Source organism: Vulpes vulpes, chromosome 14 (assembly GCF_048418805.1).
Source record: "Vulpes vulpes isolate BD-2025 chromosome 14, VulVul3, whole genome shotgun sequence".
In the NCBI taxonomy this organism is placed as follows: Eukaryota; Metazoa; Chordata; class Mammalia; order Carnivora; family Canidae; genus Vulpes; species Vulpes vulpes.
In genome coordinates, this window is record NC_132793.1 from 111,079,788 (window position 1) to 111,102,171 (window position 22,384).

Sequence of the window (22,384 nt, forward strand, 5' to 3'; positions counted from 1 at the left end):
GTTAAAATTCCTATTTCTCTGGGCAAGTGCTTGAGACTCTCATGCTCAGTTTCCTAATCTGTCATGGGATTGATGGCATACAGAGGGCACCAAATAAATGGTGTTAATCTCCTCATCTGGTCTTCTAGCAATTCTGTTCCTGATAATGAAGCTTCTGATAATAGATTGTGTTGTGGGCTGCATCCTGTTCCCTAAGAACATATTTTTGTGTGCCTTATCTGGCACAAGTGTATTGAGCAAACATCTGTGTGTCTGCTTTGTACAACACTGTATGGTGGGAGGGTGACACAAAACATGTATAATATTGCCAAAACAGTGATACAAAAATTGTAGGATACTATACTTTAAATGTTTAACAGTTCACAAATCAGTGCTTTTGAAACAACAACAGTAAGACCACGAAAATTATTACAAGAGTTCTAAAAAATTTGACTACATGTGGGACAGCAGGCCTTTGGTCTGGTAGAGACAGTTTAAGATGTAGGTCTTATAATAGTGTCCTTGGACCTCTGTGACTGTATATAAGACTCCATTTGACAAGAATGTTAAAGGCCCACAGTTAAGCCCCACCAAATGGTACCAGCTGCCCCCACTAAAACAGCCTGGCATTTTCTTTCTCCCAAACTCACAATCTCTAAGAAGTGCAGTGATGTAACAGAAGTAGTGGCAAAAATAATATTAATAATGCTCAATCGGCATCTATTGAACTCCTACTACTAGCCACACACTGTTTTTAGTATCATTTTGAAAAATCCTTTCCAAAATCCTAGGAGGGCAGACCATTAGCATTCCCATTTTACCGAGAGGAGACTGAGGCACAGAGCCGCCAAGCAAGTTGCGTAGGGACACACAGCTATTAAACAGGGAGTCGAGCTTCAGAGCTTGCACTCTTATTTATTTATTTAATGTATTTTCTTAAAAAAGATTTTATTCATTTATTCATGAGAGACACACACAGAGAGAGGCATAGACATAGGCAGGGGGAGAAGCAGGCTCCTCTCAGGGAGAGGATCCCCCGACGGGGGATTTGATCCCAGGCCTCCCCGCCCCGGGATCATGCCCAGAGCTAAAGGCCCGACGCTCAACCGCTGAGCCACCCAGGCGTCCCTTGCACCCTTATTTAAAGGTAAACTATATGCGTGGTTTGTGCCGTCGGCCCGACGGACTCTCAGCATCGTGAGCGCACACCTGCTCTCCACCCTCCCCGGGGGCCCTTAGCTCGGCTCCCTGCAAGCCCCAGGTGCCGGGCACCCACGGGCGGGCGGGCGGGCGGCGGGGCTCTGCTCGTGCATCTGCAGGGCGGCGGGGCTCGTCCGGCGGGACCGCGCGCTAGGCGGCAGCCGCGGGCCCCGCGCAGGGTTGGCGGCCCGCGATCCCTCTTGGCCGGTGGGCGGGTCCGGGGCGGGGCCGGGGGCGGGGCCGGGCGATCCGGGGCGGGGCCGGGCGACCCCGGGCGCCGCGCTCCGGCTCTGGGCGTTGGGCTTTCGGCGAGCCGGGCGGGAGCAGCAGGATGGCGGCAGCCGCGGGCGAGGCGCGCCGGGTGCTGGTGTACGGCGGCAGGGGCGCGCTGGGCTCCCGATGCGTGCAGGCGTTCCGGGCCCGCAACTGGGTAATTCGGCCGGGTCTCCGGCGGCTGGGGCGCGCGGCACGTTGGCGTTGGGTGGCAGGTGTGCACGCTGGGGATGGGGGAGCATCGGGGCCTGCCCGGGCAGCCGCGAGGGCGCTGGGCCACGCTGGGGCCGTGCGCGCACCGGCCTGAGTGCTCGCGCCTGCATGCACGGGTCTGCCGTGCCTGGCTCCGCGTGTGTGCCCACGCCGCGCCCCAGGTGCCGGGCCCTTGCTGTGCAAGGCGGTGGGGGATGGGGCTGCTCGCTCGGGCTCGGCCAGGCCCGGAGAGAATTCCAGAGCGCGATGGAGAGGAGCGGGCTTGAGAGACGCGGAGAGGCAACGAGGAGGCGGCTCTGGGATCTCACTGCCAGGCGCGGGCCACTATTGCGTATCGCCCTCGAATCTCACTTTCCTCATCCGTAAACTGGAGATAACGTTAGTATTTACCCCTTAGGGGATTGTGCGCCTTGAATGAGATCACTGGTGTGGTTGTAAAGCACCTGACTCGTGGTAAAAACCCCTTAAATGTCAGCCATGAGTATTACCATAATTACCCGGTTCCTTCAGTCCACTCTGGACCTGGTATTTTGAAGGCGTAGCCCCGCAAATGCTGGTGGCTTCTTGTTTTGCGAAGACTATTTCGACTACTTTGCACCGTCAGGTGTTGCTCCCTGTAGGGTGCAAGTAGGGGTGGCGCTGACCTCTGGCCCGAGACCCTCCCTGCCATCCTGGTGGAGACTCCGCCCTGTCTCTCCTCGCTGCAGCTGTCACTTGCAAAAAATGTGCTGGACCTCTGGGGAGCTTTGTCTCGGGGGTTTAGTTAGTAGCAGCAGGAACCAGGGCGACAGGGTCCCAGGGTTTCCTTCCAGCTCAGAACCTGATATAGGACTTCTAAGGAATTCTCAGCACACCACCGTCTTCCTGCTCTCAACAGGCGCCTTCCAGGGTTTGAGGGGTGACAGTGGGGAACATGTAAGGAGTGTTGGCCAGGGGCGAGGCACCGTGTTCCTACATAATCTTAATTTCATTTACTCTTCTCCAAACTTGGATATAGCAGATCCTGCTGGTATCCATGTGTTACAGATAAGAGGGCTGTGAGTTCCCCTGGTGGGGGCACTTGGTAAAATCTGGCAAGCTGACTTACCTCTGTCTCCCCTCCCTACCCCTTCATTTCTAGGAGCTCTGGGAGGGGCTACAACCTGGTGTATGTGTCTGTGTCCCCTGTGGCTGGTGACATGGAAGTAGTGAGTGTTCTTGAATGGAATCTGTGTGGTAAAAAAAAAAGCTTGTGGTAGAGATACTTATCTCCAGGGCCTGTGGACCTTGGGGCCCTGGGAACTTTCTGAGAAAGAATTGGGTGTCACTTGTGCTAGGAGCTTTTTCAGTTAATTTTCACACTAGCCTTGTTAATTGTTAACCCCTATGAGAAAGCCACAATACTGCAGGATGAAGACCCAAAGCCATACCTCTGTGCTCTAGGGCAGGGGTCTAAAAACTAGTCCTCCAAAGGCTGAACCTGGCCTGCCAGTACATACAGCTCAAGAACGAAGAATGGTTTCACATTTTTAAATGGGAGGAAAAAAAAAAAGAAGAATACTATTTTGTGATATGTGAAAATTACACGAAATTCACGTTTCTGGAGTTTTATTGGAATATAGCCACACCGATTCATGTATCTGTATTGTCTGGTTGCTCTGGGGTTCCAATAGCAGATCTGAGTTTTTGCAACACAGACCGTAAAGCTAGCAGAATATTTGGCCCTTTACACCAAAGATTTTTGCAGACTCCTGGTCTAAGGGTCTCTAGAAGTGCAGGGTTTATCTTCAGAGGTGAGAGTGGAGGAGGAAGGTGAGGTGTTTGGAGGCAGATGAGATGGGCTGGGCTGGGGCTGGGTAAGGGGTAGGCTGGCTGAAGCCATATGTCCCTGTAAGGATCCCAAGAGGTCAGTAGTAAGATCCTTTCTCTAGTGGGTTTTCTTTTAAGCTTCTTATCTGTCTCCACTGCCCCCATTTCTGGATGTGGATCTTTAATGGAATGACAACTTACTGTCTCTTGACCAAAGCTGTTTTCTCTTTCACGCCAGTGGGTTGCCAGCATTGATGTGGTGGAGAATGAAGAGGCCAGTGCTAGCGTGGTGGTTAAAATGACAGACTCATTTACCGAGCAGGCTGACCAGGTAATTCCAGAAAGAGACCCCCCCACACACACACCCAAGCATTGTAGTAGGGAGACCCTAGGAGGGGCAGTGGTTTCCACTGGTGGTGTGTTCTTTTTTTTTTTTTTTCCAACTAGTATTTTCTGTGAAAGCCATTTGTGCTCATTGAGGGAAATTTGGAAAAAGTGAAAAAACAAAACAAAAAAGAAGATAAATTACTTGTAATCCATTTCCAGATAGCTCAATGTTCACATTTTGGCCCATTTTCTTGTCTTTTCTATGCATGCTATATGTTTTTAGTTTTATAAGTTGAGATAATCTTGTATTTTATATTTTATGGTCAGCTTTTTAAAAACTTAATTTAAATACTGCAGACCACTTAAAAAAACTCCTGTGTGTCAGGGTGTGATTTTTAATTTCCTTAGTTTCCACTTCCTGCACGTGTTTTGCAGTTTTTCTTTTTTACCATTATCAAGAATCCTGTGGTGAACATCTTTGTTTCCATCTCTGATTATTTAGGATGCATTCTAAAAGGTGGAGCTTCCTGGTTCAAAGCATGGATACTAACAAAACAGGTTATTTTTAATTATCGAATGATATGCTAATTGTAAAACGAGAAGTCAAATAAATATTAAGTAAACTGTGAAATACCCCCTTTCTCCCCATGATAGTGTCACTGTTGATGGGCGTCTTGGTATAAATATCAGGGATGCTCTTAAGTGGGCTGATCTTTCTAGAAGAGCCATTCCCACAAGCTGGTTGGGGGACTGTACGCTGGTTCTCTTGCCAGCACTGCAGCCCGCATTTCCAAGGAAATCTCCACATCATGCTTTGTGCCATGTGCCATACTTTTGTAAACACTCAATGAAGCAGGCGAGCAGGTGGTGATAGTCCCATTTTATGGCTTGGGAGACTGAGTTTCAGACACTTAAGCGACATGGCCAGCAGGCTAGCGGGTGGTGGAGTAGGGAGCATGGATTTTCTAATAAGAGATTTACTGCGGTGCCTGGGTAGCTTAGCTGGTTGACCATCCCTCCAACTCTTTGATTTCGGCTCAGGTCATGATCTCAGGGTCTTGGGATTGAGCCCTTCGTTAGACTCCATGCTCAGCTTGGATCCTCAAGGAAATCTGCTTGAGTATTCTCTCTCCCTCTCTAAAATAAATTTAAGAATCTTTAAGAGAAAAAAAGTCAAGAGAAATTTATTAACAACTTTCATAAGCTCAGGGTCTGCTCTTTGTTTAATTATGCTTTCTCTAGTAATCTGAACACTGTTGGGACTCTGATGTTTGATGGTCCTTAGCGGAGTTTTAACAAATATTTCAGATTTTAAAAATGATGCATGTATGATGTAGAAAATTCAGTAAAGCAAAAAGAAGGGGGGGGAATCATTTTTAGTCCCACTATGTAAGTAATGTTTCGTATTTCCTTCCAATCCATTTCTCCAAACGTATACATATGTTCAGTCTAAAAATTAAAAAAACAAAAACAACCCAAACTGAGCATACTGTCCTGCTCATTTGCTCTTTCTAAAGCATCAGTCTGACAGAGGTTAGTATATATAAAGCCAGCTGACTTCTTCTAGAATATAGATTTTTGTTGTTCTTTTTTTGACATGATCCTGGTGTTTTCTATACCTGTTGATTACCTGTTGGCCTTAATGATAAAACCCAACCTGTTGTTAAGTGTCAGGCACCTGTTCTGAGTGCTTTATTCACATTGATTTGCTTAATCTCTGTAACATTCACAGACCAAAGTTTCTGATTGATTTCTCTTTCAGAAATGGGGAATTTGAAGCAGGGAAAGGCTCTGGTATTTGCTCAAGGTCAAACAGGTGGGAGGTGTCAGAGCTGGGATTTGAACCTAGGCAATGGGGTTTGATATCTGCCCTCTTGGCAGCATGGGCTGCCTCCCGGCAACATGGCTCCATGTGAACAAAGCAATAATAGCTAAACTAAATGCAAGGAAGCACCCAGGCTTGGGTATTGGCAGCCCTTCTGGATGTGGTTCTCTGTAGTGTTTCTTTGTTTACTGTCTCTTCGATTCCTGTTAATTGCAAGTTTCTGATGTCACGTGCATTTTTGAAATTGTCCTCATCTGAGACTTGACTTGATAGTGCATTTTATTTTAAAAGATTATTTATTTATTCATGAGAGACAGAGACATAGGCAGAGGGAGAAGCAGGTTCCATGCAGGGACCCTGATGTGGGACTCGATCCCAAACTCCTATCACGCCCTGAGCCAAAGACAAATGCCCAACTGCTGAGCCACCCAGGCGTCCCTTGATAGTGCATTATAAAGACAAAGATGGAGAGATGCCTTAGTTATTACAAGCTCAGATTTTTAAAACCTTTAACGCTCCCTAACCCCCCACTCACCCAACTAAGAGTTTCTGGACAAACCATGACATCTTTTTGTTTTTAAGGCTTCAGAAAAGGAAATTCAATCCTAACACATGGAAAATTGACCCCTAAGGCAGGAAATTCACTAGAGAGAGTGAGGAGATAAGATGTGAGAAAGACATTAAATCTTTTTTTGGAGGGAAGAGGGAGAGAGAGAATCTTAGGCAGGCTCCATGCCCAGCATGGAGCCCTTAATGGGGCTTGATCTCAGGACCTTGAGATCACATCTTGATTGAAACCCCGGCCGCCCTGAAAGTCATTCATTAAGTCTAATGAAAAACTATTAGAAAACTATTGGGCAGAGAACAAAATTGGAGGAGGAGGAATTTAAAAATGCATAAATGTGAAAAAAACAAGTCAAACAGGTGCCTTGTTTCTGCAAGCTCTGTACTTCCCTGAAAAGTAGAACATGCACAGGGTTGTGTGTGCATACGGATGTTGGGAGAGATCCAACTTCCAGCAGCTGTGATCTGGCCTCTTGGTAACAGGACTTGGTTTAAGAACAAGAGATGGGGGCAGCCTGGCAACCAGGGTAATAGGAGAAAGGTCAACAAATGTAAGGCAGGATTAGATGCGATGATCATGAATAGAGGCCATGGGGAATTCCAGAATTTCTTACAAGGAAAGATGTAGGTATAGGGTGTAGGGAGAGGAAGGAAAGATTGGTTTCCATTGCCAGAGCATTCTCTTTGAGGGAGTGATTGGGGGCCTCAGAAATTGCTTGAGAAGGCAAGAGGACAGAACATGTTGTCGCTGGCAAAGATACACGGTCCCAGGTTAAGTCACCTCAGCCATGCTGGAGAAATGTGAAAGGGCCGTGGTCGATGGCCAGAATTGCCTGTCTTGCCAGATTTTTGTTTTAATAAATTATAACAGAAGGACATGTATATATTTTCAATACTTTAAAAATTTCAGACAGAAGTAAAGAGATAAATGAACACCCAGGCACTTAGTATTTACTAACATTTTACCATGGACTGTGTTTTTTTTAATTGAAGTATAGTTGACTTTTTTTATTGGTCTTAAAAATATTTCTCATTGGCATTTTGATTCGGGGTTGCAAGTGAAAGGGATTTTTGTATTGAGGGGACAAGAGAATTGATTATCTCACGTTATGATTCTGTGATGCCTGAAGAAAGTCTGGAAAGAAATATACCAGCAGGTTAGCTGTGGGTATCGATGCTCTGTGAATTTTTTAAAGCCTTCTCCTACTTTTCTTTATTCATTTTTTTTTTTATTAAGGATTTTATTTATTTATTTGACAGAGAAGGAGACAACACAGGTGGGGGAAGGGGTAGTGGGAGAGGGAGAAGCAGGCTCACTGAGCAGGGAGTAGGTAGGATGTGGGGCTTGATCCCAGGGCCCTATGATTGATCATGACCTGACCCAAAGGCAGACATCTAACTGACTGAGCCATCAGGCAGCCCCATCTTTATTAGTTGTTTTATTCCAGGCATGCTTATGTCCCACCCTTTTAGAATGTTCAGAAGAAGACACTAGACTGCTTTATTAAAATCACATTGAAATGTAGTTGGGGTTCACCATCTGACATGCTTATTAGAGATTGGTCCTGCATCTACATTTTCAAAGTGTTGTTCACCTGTTTAGGTTTACCTGATGGTTTATGCACCTTTCCCCCTCTTTCGTTTAAGGTGACTGCTGAGGTCGGAAAGCTCTTAGGTGAAGAGAAGGTGGATGCGATCCTTTGTGTGGCTGGAGGCTGGGCTGGGGGCAACGCCAAGTCCAAGTGTGAGTCCTTTTTTGCATTAACCATTCATTCTTGTCTGCTCTTTGTCCAGCTGGCACAGATTGGGGCCATCCTATTTGCCAGGGCTGATGTTTTTCTATATTTCTCCCAGAATCTTTGCAGTAGCTCTGTGAAGTAGGGATTAACCTCCCATGGGACAGATGAAGGAAAAGCTCCCCATAAACGGTGTTAGGGGACGGGGGATGTTGAGTTTGAAGTTTAAAATAGAAGCAGAGGGCGTAGCTCAATCAGTTGAGCATCTGCCTTTGGCTCAGGTCCTGATCCAGGGGCCCTGGGATCGAATCTTGTGTCGGGCTTCCTGCTTTTTGGGGAGCCTGCTTTTCCCTCTCCCTCTGCCTCTCTCTCCGTCTCTCATGAATAAATAAATTTAAAAATCTTAAAAAAAAACAAACCATAGAAGCAGAATGAAATTATCATTGTTTCTACCCTAATCTTTCAGGGCCTACAAGGATTCAACATTGAGTATGTATTAAAGCTGAGTCCATTTCTCAACTTCTTCTTATGAAAATTTCCAAATACACAGAGAAGTTGGAAGAACAGTTCCTTGAATACCACGTGCCCTCTATCTAGATTCAGTAATTACCATTTGCCGTCCGTGCACTCTCTTGCCTCCTGGTGTGGGTGTATCCTGCATGTGTGATTTTTTATTAAGCATTTGAAAGCATGTTGACATTTGGCCATCCTTCGGCATGTATCTTCAGGGAGCAAACCCATTCTCCTATGTTCTAATAATACCATTTCCATACCTAAGAAAGTTAATAATAATTCTATAAGACTAATAATATTCAGTCTGGATTCAAATTCCTCAATGTGTTCCAAATCTTGTATCATTATTTGTTTGTTTGTTTTTACCCCATCTAAATATTCCAGTCAGGGTTTGTGCATTGCATTCTGTTGTTATTTTTAGTCTGTTAATTTAGATTTTTTTTTTTCCTGTGATCAACTTGGTGAGTTTGGGGCATTTTTGCCATAGAATGTCCCAGAGGCCCCCATCAAAGCTGTTTTAAAAAGGAATGGATTTGGGGTCACCTCGGTTGTTCAGAGGTTGAGTGTCTGCCTTTGGCTCAGGTCATGATCCCGGGGTCCCAGGATTGAGTCCCACATCAGGCTCCCTGCAAGGAGCCTGCTCCTCCCTCTGCCTGTGTCTCTGCCTCTCTCTCTCTGTCTCTCATGAATAAATAAATAAAATCTTCAAAAAAAAAAAAAAAAAAAAAAAGGAATCGATTTTCTGTGAAATCAGTTAAATGTAAAATTGGTATTTTGTGGGGTGATCAGGTTGGTGAAACATGCTTGATGGCCTTTTGTGTGTTTTGGGAACAAGAATTGATACTTTTTTGTCTAGTCCTTTATAGCCAAGAAATGCAGTCAGCATCTTGGTTATCACCTCCTGAAGACCCCTCCTCCTGTATCAGGAGGGCTTTCTTTCTAGATTATGGGTGTCTTGCCTGGCTGGTGATGTGATATACGTTACCACTTAATCCCTGCTACGTCTCAGGCAAGGCCAGAGGGTTAAAATAAGTGTGAAACGGTTGTTATATCAGTTTTCTTTTAAAGAGCCTTTAAAGCCAGTATTAAACTTCCAGCCATAAAAAATGTAGCTCTATAAAAATCCTCTTGATGCCCATGCAGTACTCAGCCCTCAGATTTTTATCACAGGTAAAACCTGACTTAGACGTACGGCTTCTTATTACACATCTAATGCCTTTCATCGCCCCCTTCCTTTAAGATGTTCTATAGGGTAGAATGATTTTTGAGGTGAAGCCAGTCCAGCATATTTGTTAACAGTCCTCATTGACTGGCTAAAATTTTACCAGTGGACAGGTGAGGGAGCTGAGACGTGGGTAATCACGGTCTGGATTTGAACCCAAGTCTCTGACCACAGGCCCTGTTCTGTTTGGACTGGACCTTGCAGTCAGGGACCAGGAGAGCAGGAGAGGCTCTCTGCGCTTCCTTGTTGGACGCCGTGAGTAGAGCTCACCTTCTACTTTCTTCACTGCGAATGCTGAGCTCATGTGTTGTTCTTTCTTTGCTCAGCTCTCTTTAAAAACTGTGACCTGATGTGGAAGCAGAGCATGTGGACATCAACCATCTCCAGCCACTTGGCCACCAAGCACCTCAAGGAAGGAGGCATCCTAACCTTGGCTGGTGCCAAGGCCGCCCTGGATGGGACTCCTGGTAAGCCTTCATTTCCCGGTCTGTGAAATGGAAGCGAGTGCTCGCTTCGGCAGCACATGTACTAAAATTGTGAAATGGGAGCGCTTACCCTTGCCCACTGGGCTGCTGGGCACTCTGCTGAGGTGAGGGGCCTGGGAGCCTTTTACGCTCCAAGATGCTTCACAGATGGGTGGAGTTTGCTTCCTTCAGGCCTGGGTCTCTTTAGGGGAAGGACTCCTGACCCTTCTGCTTGCATTGTCTTCCTGTTGGTGGTGGATACAGGGTCCTGTGATCTGGCATGCCCACCCACTTCATTTATCTGGGATCCACCCAGGGAGTGGTGCTGAGCTAGATTTTAATCAGTTAATAAACAAGTTTTATCATCATCATATCACACTGTTTCTGTAGGTCCCTGGGGAGCAGCCCAGCCTCTGAAAACGGTGGAGGCCGTTAGAGTAAGAGAAGCTAGCTGCGAATTCCTCACTTGAGCTGGGTGGCTTCGAACAGATTATTTGATATCTTTGACCAAATCCTGCTGTAGTTTCTTTAATTGTTAAGTGAGAGTAACGCCTCCCCAAAGTGTAGCTATGAGGCATTTGAGGCATGGATGTGTATGCAGTGCCCAGTATGCCCCAAGCCTTCTTACAGCCACTCTTTTCCTTTCGTGTATATTCTCATTTAATCCCAAGGTGGTTGGTTATTACCTTTTTTGTTCACAGGGAAGCTAACTAGAACTTAGAGAGGTGAAGTGACTGATTGTTATATAATAAGTGATCTGCAAATTTACTTTGAACCAAAACCCTGATCATTTCTAAATGGTGTGCTTGTTCTCCAGTATCACATGGATGGATGCTTTCCTTTTATATTTTTATTCCCAGTGTGACAATGGACCATGCCTCTGGTGGGGCTTTAAATAGAAATTTATTTCCTCACAGTTCCTGGAGGCTGGAAAGTCTAAGATGAAGGTGCTGGCAGGGTTGGTGTCTTCTGAGGCCTCTCTCCTTGGCTTGCAGGCGGCGTCTTCCCCCCGGGTCCCCTCTTTGTGTGTCTGTGTCCTGACCTCCTCTTGTAAGGAGACCCATCAGATTGCATTAGAGCCGCCACAAAAGACCTCATTTTAGCTTAATGACACTTTTAAAGACCTTGTCTCCAAATACAACCACTTTCTGAGGTGCTGCAGGTTAGGACTTCAACACATGATTTTTGGATATATAATTCAACCCATAACACTCCCTTTGGGATAAGGCTACTGAAACTTGAGTGGTATGGGGCTTACAGCACAGGGGGGGCAGAAAGTGTCTACCTCTACTATCTAGGCAAACTCATCTCTTAAAAAAAGGAGAGGAGGGTTTTTTTGGGGGGGGGGCGTGGCCTTTTTAGTAAGTGGTAGAGAACTTGAGTGCCTTTTTCAATTTTAATCTAAGTCACTGAAGTGTGAGGCTCTTACAAATTAATGATTTCTTGTCACTCATTTTTATTCAATGTCTTGGAGCATATGATCTTACAAGTCCACAGCGCTTGCAGTAATTAAAGCTGTGTAAATGTTAGATGTTAGTTTGGTGGAGATTGGATTTTTCTTAAAGGTGACATACAGCAGGGGCACTGGAAAGTGAGTCGAGATATGAGTGAATAGCTTGACATTTAAAAAAGAAAACCCTACGACCAAACGACTAATTTTTCTAAAAGACAGAACAGTCTCTTTATGTTGGTTTTTAAATATCTTTTTTATTTATTTATAGTTTCAGATACTGGTTAAGACTGCAGGTTCTGGAACCGTACCGGTTGGTCTTTGGTTGTGGTTTGGCCACTTACTATGCAACATTTGGCATTAACCTCTCTGGGCCTCAGTTTTATCATCTATAAAAGGGGGGTAAAAAGTACCTCCTCTATATGGTGATTGTGACTTATAAAAGTCTTAATGGACATAAATGGCTCAGAAAGATATTATAGGGGCAGTAGTCAATGTGAAAATTATTTATTACTATTTATTATTATTATTTCTTATTACTTATTCCAGACTGACTTTAAAAGCCCAACGATTTCTGCTTCATATATCAATAAGCTTATTCATTTCTAAGTTCTTAGTTAGGTGTTGTTAAATTTATTTGAGTCATGGAGTCTTTAAACTTTGATTTGGAACCCGGGGAAATCTGTGTATAATCTAAAAGTAAATGACAAACAGCCTTAGTGGTCCTTCAGATACAAGAAAGGTTGTTCAAAACTGGAAAGTTTTCTCTTAGAAAAGCACTCAGAAAACCCCACTCTCCTACGTCCCAGCTTGTATTTACAGACTATCTCCTGGTGGATTAACTATCAGAATGAGGGTGACCACTCTTTTACCACTTAGGGATATGTGCTGTGTTTGGAAATCAGTCTTTAGGGACGACACCAATCCTTTTAATAATTGGGAGGAAGGTATTTATCTTCTTCACGAATGCACGAATTTTTTTTTTTTTTTTTTTTTTTTCATCTTGCAAATGATCTCCTTACCCACATTGTATAGAATCCTGTGGAATTAAACCGTTAGGGTCTGGTAGCTTGTTGGTGGTTGCTGGTTTCTTTCTTCATTGTGTCATTTGAATGGAATGAGGAGGGGGCCCTGGATGTCTGTTGGGGCCTGGGGCTGCATGCATAAGATTCGTGCACTGGTTTATTTTAATTGTGCAGAGTTCGGGGCGCCTGGGTGGCTCAGTGGTTGAGTGTCTGCCTTTGGCTCAGGTCGTGATCCTGGGATCCTGGAATGGAATCCTGCATAGAGCTCCCCACAGGGAGTCTGCTTCTCCCTCTGCCTGTGTTTCTGCCTCTCTCTCTCTCTCTCTTTCTCTCTCTCTGTCTTACGAATAAATAAATAAAATCTTAAAAAAATTAATCATGCAGAGGTCTTTGTGTCCCTGTTGGCTTCCTTCCCCCGATTAGACATAGAAGCCAGAGATGGTGAAATCTTCTCGTGCTTCTAAATAACTCTTTGAGACCTTGACCCTTTTTTGCAATCCAGGGTTGCTGTTGGAACACTTAGTGATTAGTTCCTCAGCGGGGCTGTGATCCCCACCTCCCCTGGACATTGGGTGCCTCCTGGACTGTTATACTCTGAACAGCGTGAGTGCTGGGGTTTTCTAAGGAGGCTGCTGATCTGGAGGAGAGGCATTTACAGCGACTAAACCTTGCTTCTCTGTTGTTGGTTGATGAGAATCCACAGTTGGGTGCTATGGGGGAGAGAGACTGGGTTCATGCCACCCATCCATGGGACAAATGGAAACCTGTCCTAGTAAAAGGCCTGCCTTGCTTCAGTCTGCAAACATTCACTGACCAGCGGCAGGAAAGGAAAGTTAGTAGGTGGCATGTGTACTTAGGTGATAATTGTTCCACTTCTATATTTGGTAAACAGCGAGTGGGACTCCAGGGCATGTTACTTCTGTTCACTTGACGGGAAACGTTGAGTGCCCACCCTATGCTGAGCCCACAGGTAAGTACATTATCCCCATTTACCAGGTAGGCGTAACGGGGTTAGAAAGGTTTTGAGAACTTACCTGGATCTCTTCAGTGGTGAGTGGAAGAGCTGGGATTTGAACTCGGGCAGCCTGCACTCCAGATGACTGCTCCGTCGTGCCCACAAGCATTTTTCCATCCGAGGGAGTTGCATGACCTTTAACCTTGGTGCAAGTCTGTGTATGAGTCTGGGCACCTGACACACCCTGTCTGCACCTCAGCAGTACAAATAACATCAACTTTGTGGTTTTTATGATAAATGCTAAGTGCTGGGTGAATAACAAGTGCACTTGAGGGGATCTCTGGGTGGCTTAGCGGTTTGGCGCCTGCTGTTGGCCCAGGGCATGATCCTGGAGTCCCGGGATCGAATCCCGTGTCGGGTTCCCTGCATGGAGCCTGCTTCTCCCTCTGCCTGTGTCTCTGCCTCTCTCTCTCTCTGTGTTCCTCATGAATAAATAAATAAAATCTTAAAAAAAAAAAAGTGCACTTGAATATTAGGTTCCTTTCACTTCTCTCTGCAGGTGTCCATCCTTCTCTTCCTCCCCAACTGGCGTGGTGTTCTGCAGACACACTCGTGGTGGCCACTGGTCTGACCTGTCTTCTCCCCCTTCTGCAGGGATGATCGGCTACGGCATGGCCAAGGGTGCTGTTCATCAGCTCTGCCAGAGCCTCGCCGGGAAGAACAGCGGCATGCCTTCCGGCTCTGCGGCCATCGCCGTACTCCCGTAAGTGGTGGTGGGGGCTCCCCGTCCGCTACCCACCTCTGCCCACTGCCAGGAGTCCACATGTGAGCAGCTTTCCACCAGGGACTTGGCTTCTAAAATTTGCCAGAGGCCTTGAAGATACTTCTTTGGGTGTTGGGAGTATCCTGGGCTGTCCACAGTAGCTGATTGGCTGATGGGTGGGTCTGTCTGCCTGTCTTTACTCTGTCTTTCTGTTTTTTTTTTTTTCCTTTCCTCCATTGTCCCTCTGCCTCTCCTTATTAAAAGTAATCTACACGTTTATTTTAATATTTGTAGTTCTTTCAAGTCATTATAAGGCCAGTGGAAGAGAGATTGTATTTAGTGTTTGTGTGTGTTATTGTGTGTGTGTGGGGGGGACATGTCTGAGGGACAATACGGGACACTGGGAGATGATCTTGTGACCAGGAGGAAGGTCCTTGCTAGTCAGCTGTCCCAGCCAAGGCAGCTGCTTTCGACGTAGGATTCCTTTCTGCTGGAATGATTCTAGCACCAACTGGCTTGCCTCTTACCTGCAGTTCTTTTTTTTTTCCCCCCAAGATTTTATTTATTTATTCATGAGAGACACAGAAAGAGAGGCAGAGATACAGGCAGAGGGAGAAGCAGGCTCCCTGTGGGAAGCCCAATGTGGGACTCGATCCTGTGACCCGGGATCATCCCTGGGCCGAAGGCAGACGCTCAGCTGCTGAGCCTCCCGGCATCCCTTGCCTGCAGTTCTATAAAGTACATGTTGGGACTGCGAGGGCCCTGGGCTTTCTGGGTCCCTTTCATTTGTGAGCTTCTGTGACCTGCTCTGCCAGCTACTTTGAATTATTCCTCAGTCCTCACTGTTCTTGGAAGAGTCCTACCTGCCTGAATCCTGTCTTTTCATAAGATTTTGTAGAAAACATGTTTGCCACAAAAATGAAGGATGAAACGGTCTTTTCCCCCTTATTTAAAGGAATATTATTCTTATTAGCCTTAAAAAGCCCTGAGAAGAGTCTGCTGCATTTTAGGGAATGAATAAAGATGTAAACAGCTAATCAGTTTACTTAATAAAGACTGTAGGTAAGAACAGGCAGGACTGTGTTTAAAGAGGCTCTTTCGTTTGGTTCTGTCTGCCTGAGGGGTGAGTCCCAAAGCCCCTCACTGAATGATGCTTGGACGTGGTCTCTGTAATGTGGGGCTTCCTGGCTCCTCTCCGATTGTCCTCATGTGGTCTCCCCATGTAAACACGGCCACCTTGGTGCCAGAAACTCACGGCGTGTTTTCCTGGCCGAGGAGGTCGGGGCAGCAGTGGGGAGGCACACATGACAGGGCTGTGTCTGTGCACCGCAGGGTTACCCTGGACACCCCGATGAACAGGAAATCCATGCCCGAGGCTGACTTCAGTTCCTGGACCCCCTTGGAGTTCCTGGTTGAGTGAGTATTGACATCATGCCATAATGTGGGCAGCTTCCTGCCTGGGTTCCTGCCTTTTACAGACCAGGGGCCATGCCAGGTTCTCTCCTCTAACCAGTCCAGGTGGCTCTGGGAGGTTACCAGGCCCCTGAGGGTGTGTCACACACATATCAGTGTGGATCTCAGGGAGCTGGGGTGAGAGTGCTGATGTGAATCTCGAGCTGACCAGCCTGAGTGCATTGTCGAACTGCTCCAGGCCCCAGTTTTCCTGTCCATATAATGGGTCCGTAGTAACTGTTAAGGGGACTACATGTGTTAGCGCTTGGCGTAGTGTCTGACCCACACAGCGGGTGCTCGGTAAGCCTCCACTCCTGTTAATGGCATCGTCTCTGCTACTGAGGAGCAGCGAGCGCTGTGGGAGTAAGATGCTGATCTAGACGCGTAACTGGGCTCTCAGGCCTGAATTAGTGCAGAGCCACAGACCTACAAAAATTATCTTTATTCCCGAAATCACATTTCCGTGTTTGTGAAGATGGGTGGCATTTGAAGATCCTGAAAGAGTGAACTTCCTCATTTCTTTCGTGTGTGTGTGTGTGCCTAGATCTCAATTCCCCAAGCCCTCTGTCTAGTAAGCACGTGTTCTCCAAGCACCCACTGTGGGCCAGGTGCTGTGCTGGGCCCTGGGGCGGGGACGTAAATAAGGTGCAGTCCCTGCCCTCACCAAGCTGGGGACAACCTTACCCTGCAGTGCCAGCATGTGAGCCGTTCGATAGCTGTTATGCAAGATGTTTGCAAAGTTTGAGATGTGCTTCTGGCCTGAGGTTACATCCCATTTTAATTAAATTGAGGGATATCAGGGACTTTTATTTGATGTTTGGAACTAGTTTTATGTAGGCCTTGTTATATGCCAGGTACCACTTTAAGCACTTAAAACTATTATTTAATGTTCACAGCAAGTCAGTGGGGGAAGTTTGAGGACTTGGAGGCGTGGGGGCAGGGGAGGTAAGTATCGTGCCTCAGATCACATAGCAGAGCCCAGATCTGAGCTGGGCAGTGTGGCTGCAGAGCTTGTGGTCTCAACGAGGCCCACAGTTCTTTCTGCCAGCCACGGTTTGAATTGTGTTTTGCATTTAAAAACATGTTTGTTTGTTTTTTTTAAAGCCAGCACTTGCAGCAACATCTCTGACCTAGACGCCAGATGGAACATTTGGGGTCAGGTGTCTGAATTAGTGCCACGCCATAGGTCCACAGAGGGTGGCTGGGGCAGCCATCCTTTGTTCCAGAAATCATGACCCCATTTGTGAGATTTGAAAACACACAGGGGACACCTGGGTGGCTCAGTGGTTGAGCGTCTGCCTTTGGCTAAGGGTGTGATACTGGAGTCCTAGGATCAAGTGCCACACTGGGCTCCCCACGTGGAGCCTGCTTCTCCCTCTGCCCATGTCTCTGCCTCTGTGTGTGTGTGTCTCATGAATAAATAAATAAAACCTTAAAAAAAAAAAAAACCGAAAAAGAAAATGTATAAAGCTTATCTTCTTTGTTCTAGAACGTTCCATGACTGGATCACAGGGAAGAACCGGCCGAGTTCAGGAAGCCTAATCCAGGTGGTAACCACGGAGGGGAAGACGGAGCTTACCCCCGCATATTTTTAAGCTTCATCTCAGTGCCTGTTAGGGACCTGCCAGAAGAGTCGTGTATCTCAGTGTGACTGTGTCCGGTCCTGTGTTTTCTGTAATCTTGTTTGTGGTACGAGATAGTGAGTCCTGTTTTTCCTCTCTCCTCATGTGCATTTGTTCTCCTCGGACAGTGTAAAATGTTTATGGTAAATAAAAATGTGTGAGGGTGGAGGCCCGCGGAGAGCACCATTGGTCTGTGTTAGCTGTGTAAGTTTGGGAGGTCTTGAATGGGCCCCTCTTGTATCTGTCATCTCGAATTGCATTTGAGACAGGGATTCTCTGTTCCTGACAGTGCCTGTTGTCTAGTTCAGAGATTTGTTGATGATTGGGGATGTCTGGGGGTCTGAGTTATTGAATGTTACGTTTATGTCACGGACCTAGTTTTTGCAGCCTCGAATGGAACTGCCTTAAAACTTTTGTGGTATAAGCAAAATCCTGTGGACTCCGTGAAGATATCTTTTCCTGTGCAGTTGCCAAAAGTGCAACAGAACTACTTGTGATTATTTGGAGTTTATCTTCCTAATAAACACACTTAATTTATTGTGTTGTCTTCTTTAATCAACTGTGGCTTAAACATAGTCATAGATTAATGTACCACAGTCACGGGAAGGGGGCAGACTCAAAGCCTGAGATACAATTTTTTTTTTTTTAAGATTATATTTTTGATGAGAGACACAGAGAGGCAGAGACATAGGCAGAGGGGGAGAAGCAGGCTCCCTGCAAGGAGCCCCATGCGGGACCTGGTCCCAGGACCCTGGGATCACGACCTGAGCTGAAGGCAGACACTCCAATCACTGAGCCACCTAGGTGCCCCTAAAACAATTTTTATAGAGGTAAAATTCAAATAACAAAATGAAGCATTTATAAGTGAAAAATTCAATAGCATTTGGTGTGTTCACAGTGCTCTTTCACCACCACAGCGCTGTCTAGTTTTTTTTTTTTTTTTTTTTTTAAAGATTTTTTTATTCATGAGAGACTGAGAGAGGCAGAGACACAGGCAGAGGGAGAAGCAGGCTCCATGCCGGGAGCCCGATGCGGGACTTGATCCCGGGACTCCAGGGTCACGCCCTGGGCCGAAGGCAGGCACCAAACCGCTGAGCCACCAGGGATCCCCATGTCTAGTTCTAAAATACACTCATCATTGCTTCTCGGCCTTTTGGCTAAGATCAAGTGTAAAATACAATCATATAAAATTAAACCCCAGACCCACTCAACAGTTAGTCCCCATTCCCCACGCCCCCAGGCCCTGGCAACTGCTAATCCGCTTTCAATCTCCATGAAATGACCTATTCTGAATATATCATGTAAATGGAATCTGGCAACCTGTAGATTTTGGTGCATGACTTCTCTCACTCAGCGTGTTTTCCAGGCTCAGCCATGTAGCCGATGTCAGTGATGTAGGAATGAGTTAGGGGCAGATGGGGCTAGGCAGGGAAAGATAAGGGAAAGGCCCAGAGTCAGGCTCCCAGAAATCTCTGGGCTCCCATAAACCCCAAGGACACCGAAAGGCCCCAAGGGAAAGGCCCAGAGTCAGGCCTACCCATCCCAAGAAAATACATTAGGAAAAACAGGAAAATAATAAACCTGGCTCCCTAGCTCCAAAATGTTAGGAAATATCTCCCTTTGATACTAAGTAATCAGAGAAACTCACCAGAGCACAAAGAAGTAAGTCATTAAGGTATTATCAATAGTCCCTGCTCAAACCAAGACTGCGCAAGAATCTTAAGGCCATGGGCTCCCTAGGCTCTCAGTAAAGGGTCAGCCAAAAAGCCCTCCATGGCAACCCTGTGGGGTCCCTCTCACTTCTGAGAGCTTTCTCTGTATCTCTGCTTAATAAACTTCTATCGCTTTGTTCACTCTTGTCTTCGAGACAAGAACCAAGCTCTCCAGTATCATCGGGACTTTGTTCTCTCTTGTGGCCAAACAGTATTCCATTGTTTGCGTCTATGACAAGTAGCTCATCCACTGGTGCGTTGGTAGATCTATAGATGGGTTCTGCCTTGAATAGTGCGGCTGTGAGCATTCAGGTGGTACTGGTTTCCGGTTCTTGCGGATAGAGTGGGATTGCTCGGTCATTTGGCAATTCTGCGTTTCACTGAGGAGACTTTCCTGATCCTTGCGTTCTACTTTGTAGGGGCCAAGGGCAGGCCATCCCGAGATGGGCCACTTCAGCATGATCAATACTGTGAGCTGAAGGCAGTGAAGACCCCGGGAGCTCAAAAGAAACATGCCCCTCCCTCAATTATGTAGGAAAATCTACACTGGGGGTCTTTCCCAGAATTAGGGTGATTAGCAGAGATGAACTTTATCTGAGTGACCCGTCTATAGGACAGGACAAACAGCTAATTACCAAACATCTGCTCTTCTACTGCCTGTGAATGACGCACCTTCCCTTCGAAGACCTGGACCCCTGCCTTCGGGAGGGAAATAGTTCGGGATGACCTATGTACCTCATTTTGCCTGTCTTTGGAATTTCCATGTCTTTGTGGATTCCCCACACGTATATTATTACATTTGATAGTTTTCATGTGTCTCATGTCAATTTGCTTCTTAGTCCACCTTGAAGGACCTTTGAAGGCGGGGGCGGGGGGGGGGGGCAGGAGACTCTGGTTCCTTGACACTGTCAAAGGGATATTATCCAAGTTTTACAGGAAAGTGGGGGCTTAGGAAGGTAGAACTGATTTGTTCAAAGTCACCCAGTGTTATGGTCTGGATGTTTCCTTCCCCTCTGACTTCCAAATTTATATGTTGAAATCCCAAAGCCCAATGTGATAGTATTAGGAGGTGGACCTTTGGCAGGGGGGTGTGGGTGTGGGGGGTGTGCAGTGACCCTTATGTATAAGATTAGCGTAGTGCCCTTATAAAAGTGGCTCCTGTGAGCTCCCTAGCCCCTCCAGCACTGAGATCCAAGTCTGTGACCTGGAAGAGGGCCCTTACCCCTAACCATGGTGGCACCCTGATCTCAGACTTCCAGCCTCCAGAACTGTGAGCAATAAATTTCAGCTTACAAGTCACCCAGTCTCTGGTGTTTTGTTGTGGTGCCTGTACGAGGACACCCAGGCAGAGAGCAGTAGAGCTGGAACTGCCTCACAAGTGTGGCTGTTGACAGCACACATATCATACGGCATTGCATGTCTGTTCTGGTGATACCTAAGACAGAGGATTTCTGTTCTTCAGGTGAAGAAACAGTCCTGTAAGTTAAGTGGCTTTCTAGTGGTTAGTTAGTTTTAGGAGAGCTGATTTCATTCCACTTGGCAACTAGACCTTATGATTGATTATTTAGCATGTTTCTTTTGCTTTCCTTAGTGATGTGCAAAGAGGATAAAAGGAGCAAGGGGGTGAGGAAGAGGGGATGTGTTCTCTCATGCATTAGCTACTCATTCTAGTATTTTATTTTTTTAAAGATCTTACTTATTTATTCATGAGAGGCAGAGACAGACAGGAAGAAGCAGGCTCCCTGTAGGGGAGGGAAATTTTTTTTTTTATTATACATACTTAATGGTTAGGAAAACAAAGTGTTCAGAAATGTTTAAACTACCAAGAATTAATTCTCCTAACTCTCCAGAAAAAGCCCTTTATAACAATTTGATAGGGCCGCCTGGGTGGCTCAGTCAGTTGGGCACCTGACTCTTGGTTTCTGCTTGGGTTGTGGGATCAAGCCCCATGTCAAGGCTCCATGCTCAATGGGGGAGTCTGGTTCCCCTCTCCCTCTACCTCTGCACTTCTGCAGTTCTAAAATAAATAAATCTTTTTAAACATTAACAAAAATAACTTGATATATCTTTCCAGATATGACCCATACAAATGCACATGCACACATAGGGGAGGGGACTCGATTCCAGAACCCCAGCATCATGACCTGAGCCAAAGGCAGACACTCAACCACTGAGCCACCCAGGTGTCCCTAAACAAGTAATTTTTGAGTGCCTACTATGTAGTAGGCTCTGATCTGTGACACACAGGAACTAAGTAGACAAAGACCTCTGCCCACATTGTTTCATTCTATACATTAAACAGTGTACTAGAACTTGAATATGTTTAGAGCATGTGAAAAAGGTAGAACCTGCTAAAAAAAAAGAGCAAGGTTAGAGGGTAAAGGAATGTTGGGGCGGGAGGGGCTTACAGTTTCAGGTAGGGTGGTTGTTATGGACTGGATGTGTGTCCCCCCCCAAATTCCTGTGTTGGAGCCCTAACCCCTCAATGTGGCTGTAATTGGAGATGGCCTCTAAAGACGTAATTCAGGTTAAACGAGATAACAAAGCAGGGGGGGTGTGCCCAGATCCCATATGATCAGTGTCCTTAGGGGAAGAGACACTAGAGAGCTCTCTCTCTTGAAGAAAGGCCATGTTAAGCATTTGGGAAGCAGACTTGCCATAAGACACAATCAAATTGACATGAGACAGATTAAGAAGAGAAAATCAAATTTAAGGGGCGTAAATCAGAGAATCTGAGCACATTCCAAAGGCAATGAGACAGCAGGAAACTTACCTGAGCTTAGGGGAGGGGTGGGGCCTGAGGGTACAGAGGGCAGAAGCTCATTGGCAGAGAGGTGGGGGGAGATCTTTGGAAAAACAAGGTTGCCCTATTATGCAGATAAGTACCTTAAGTAGAGGGGAATCTCGGTTATAGGCTAAATTTCCAATTTAGACAGTTGTAGGGGAGGCAGAGCTTTTCCTGAATCTGCTGGGTTTTGATTACTTGTAACTCAAAATAATCTTCATGCCAAGGCGCAGACTTGGGGCAATCTGCCTTGTGCCCCTACAGTCGACACAGCAAGAAGGTGGCTGTCTGCGAGCTAGAAAGAGCAGAATCCTAATCAGCTGGCATCTTGATCTTGGACTTCAAGCCTTCTGAAAGTAAGCTGTTGTTTGGGCCACCTGGTCAGTGGTATTTTGTTACAGCAGCCAGAGTTGAGTAAGGCAGAGAGTGAGCGAGGACCTCATGTTAGGAGGTGACATTTAAGCAAATCTTAAAGGAGGTGCAGAAGCTAGCCACTCTTTGGTGGCGGAGTGGAGT

At 46.2% G+C, this 22,384-nt stretch overlaps 1 protein-coding gene across 2 annotated transcripts; it reads left to right on the plus strand.

Moving 5' to 3' along the window:
* The first annotated feature begins 1,420 nt into the window (after window positions 1-1,420).
* Window positions 1,421-17,908, plus strand: QDPR (quinoid dihydropteridine reductase). 2 transcript variants are annotated; one of them, XM_025998671.2, is made up of 7 exons: window positions 1,421-1,609; window positions 3,692-3,784; window positions 7,817-7,913; window positions 9,967-10,107; window positions 14,189-14,297; window positions 15,630-15,713; window positions 17,239-17,908. In XM_025998671.2, the coding sequence occupies exons 1-7, from the start codon at window positions 1,511-1,513 to the stop codon at window positions 17,342-17,344; spliced, it is 729 nt and encodes a 242-aa protein (XP_025854456.1). In that variant the 5' UTR covers window positions 1,421-1,510; the 3' UTR covers window positions 17,345-17,908. The 2 variants fall into 2 exon arrangements, with proteins under 2 accessions (XP_025854456.1, XP_025854464.1); XM_025998679.2 differs by having other exon boundaries at window positions 1,466-2,852.
* The last annotated feature ends 4,476 nt before the right edge of the window (window positions 17,909-22,384 follow it).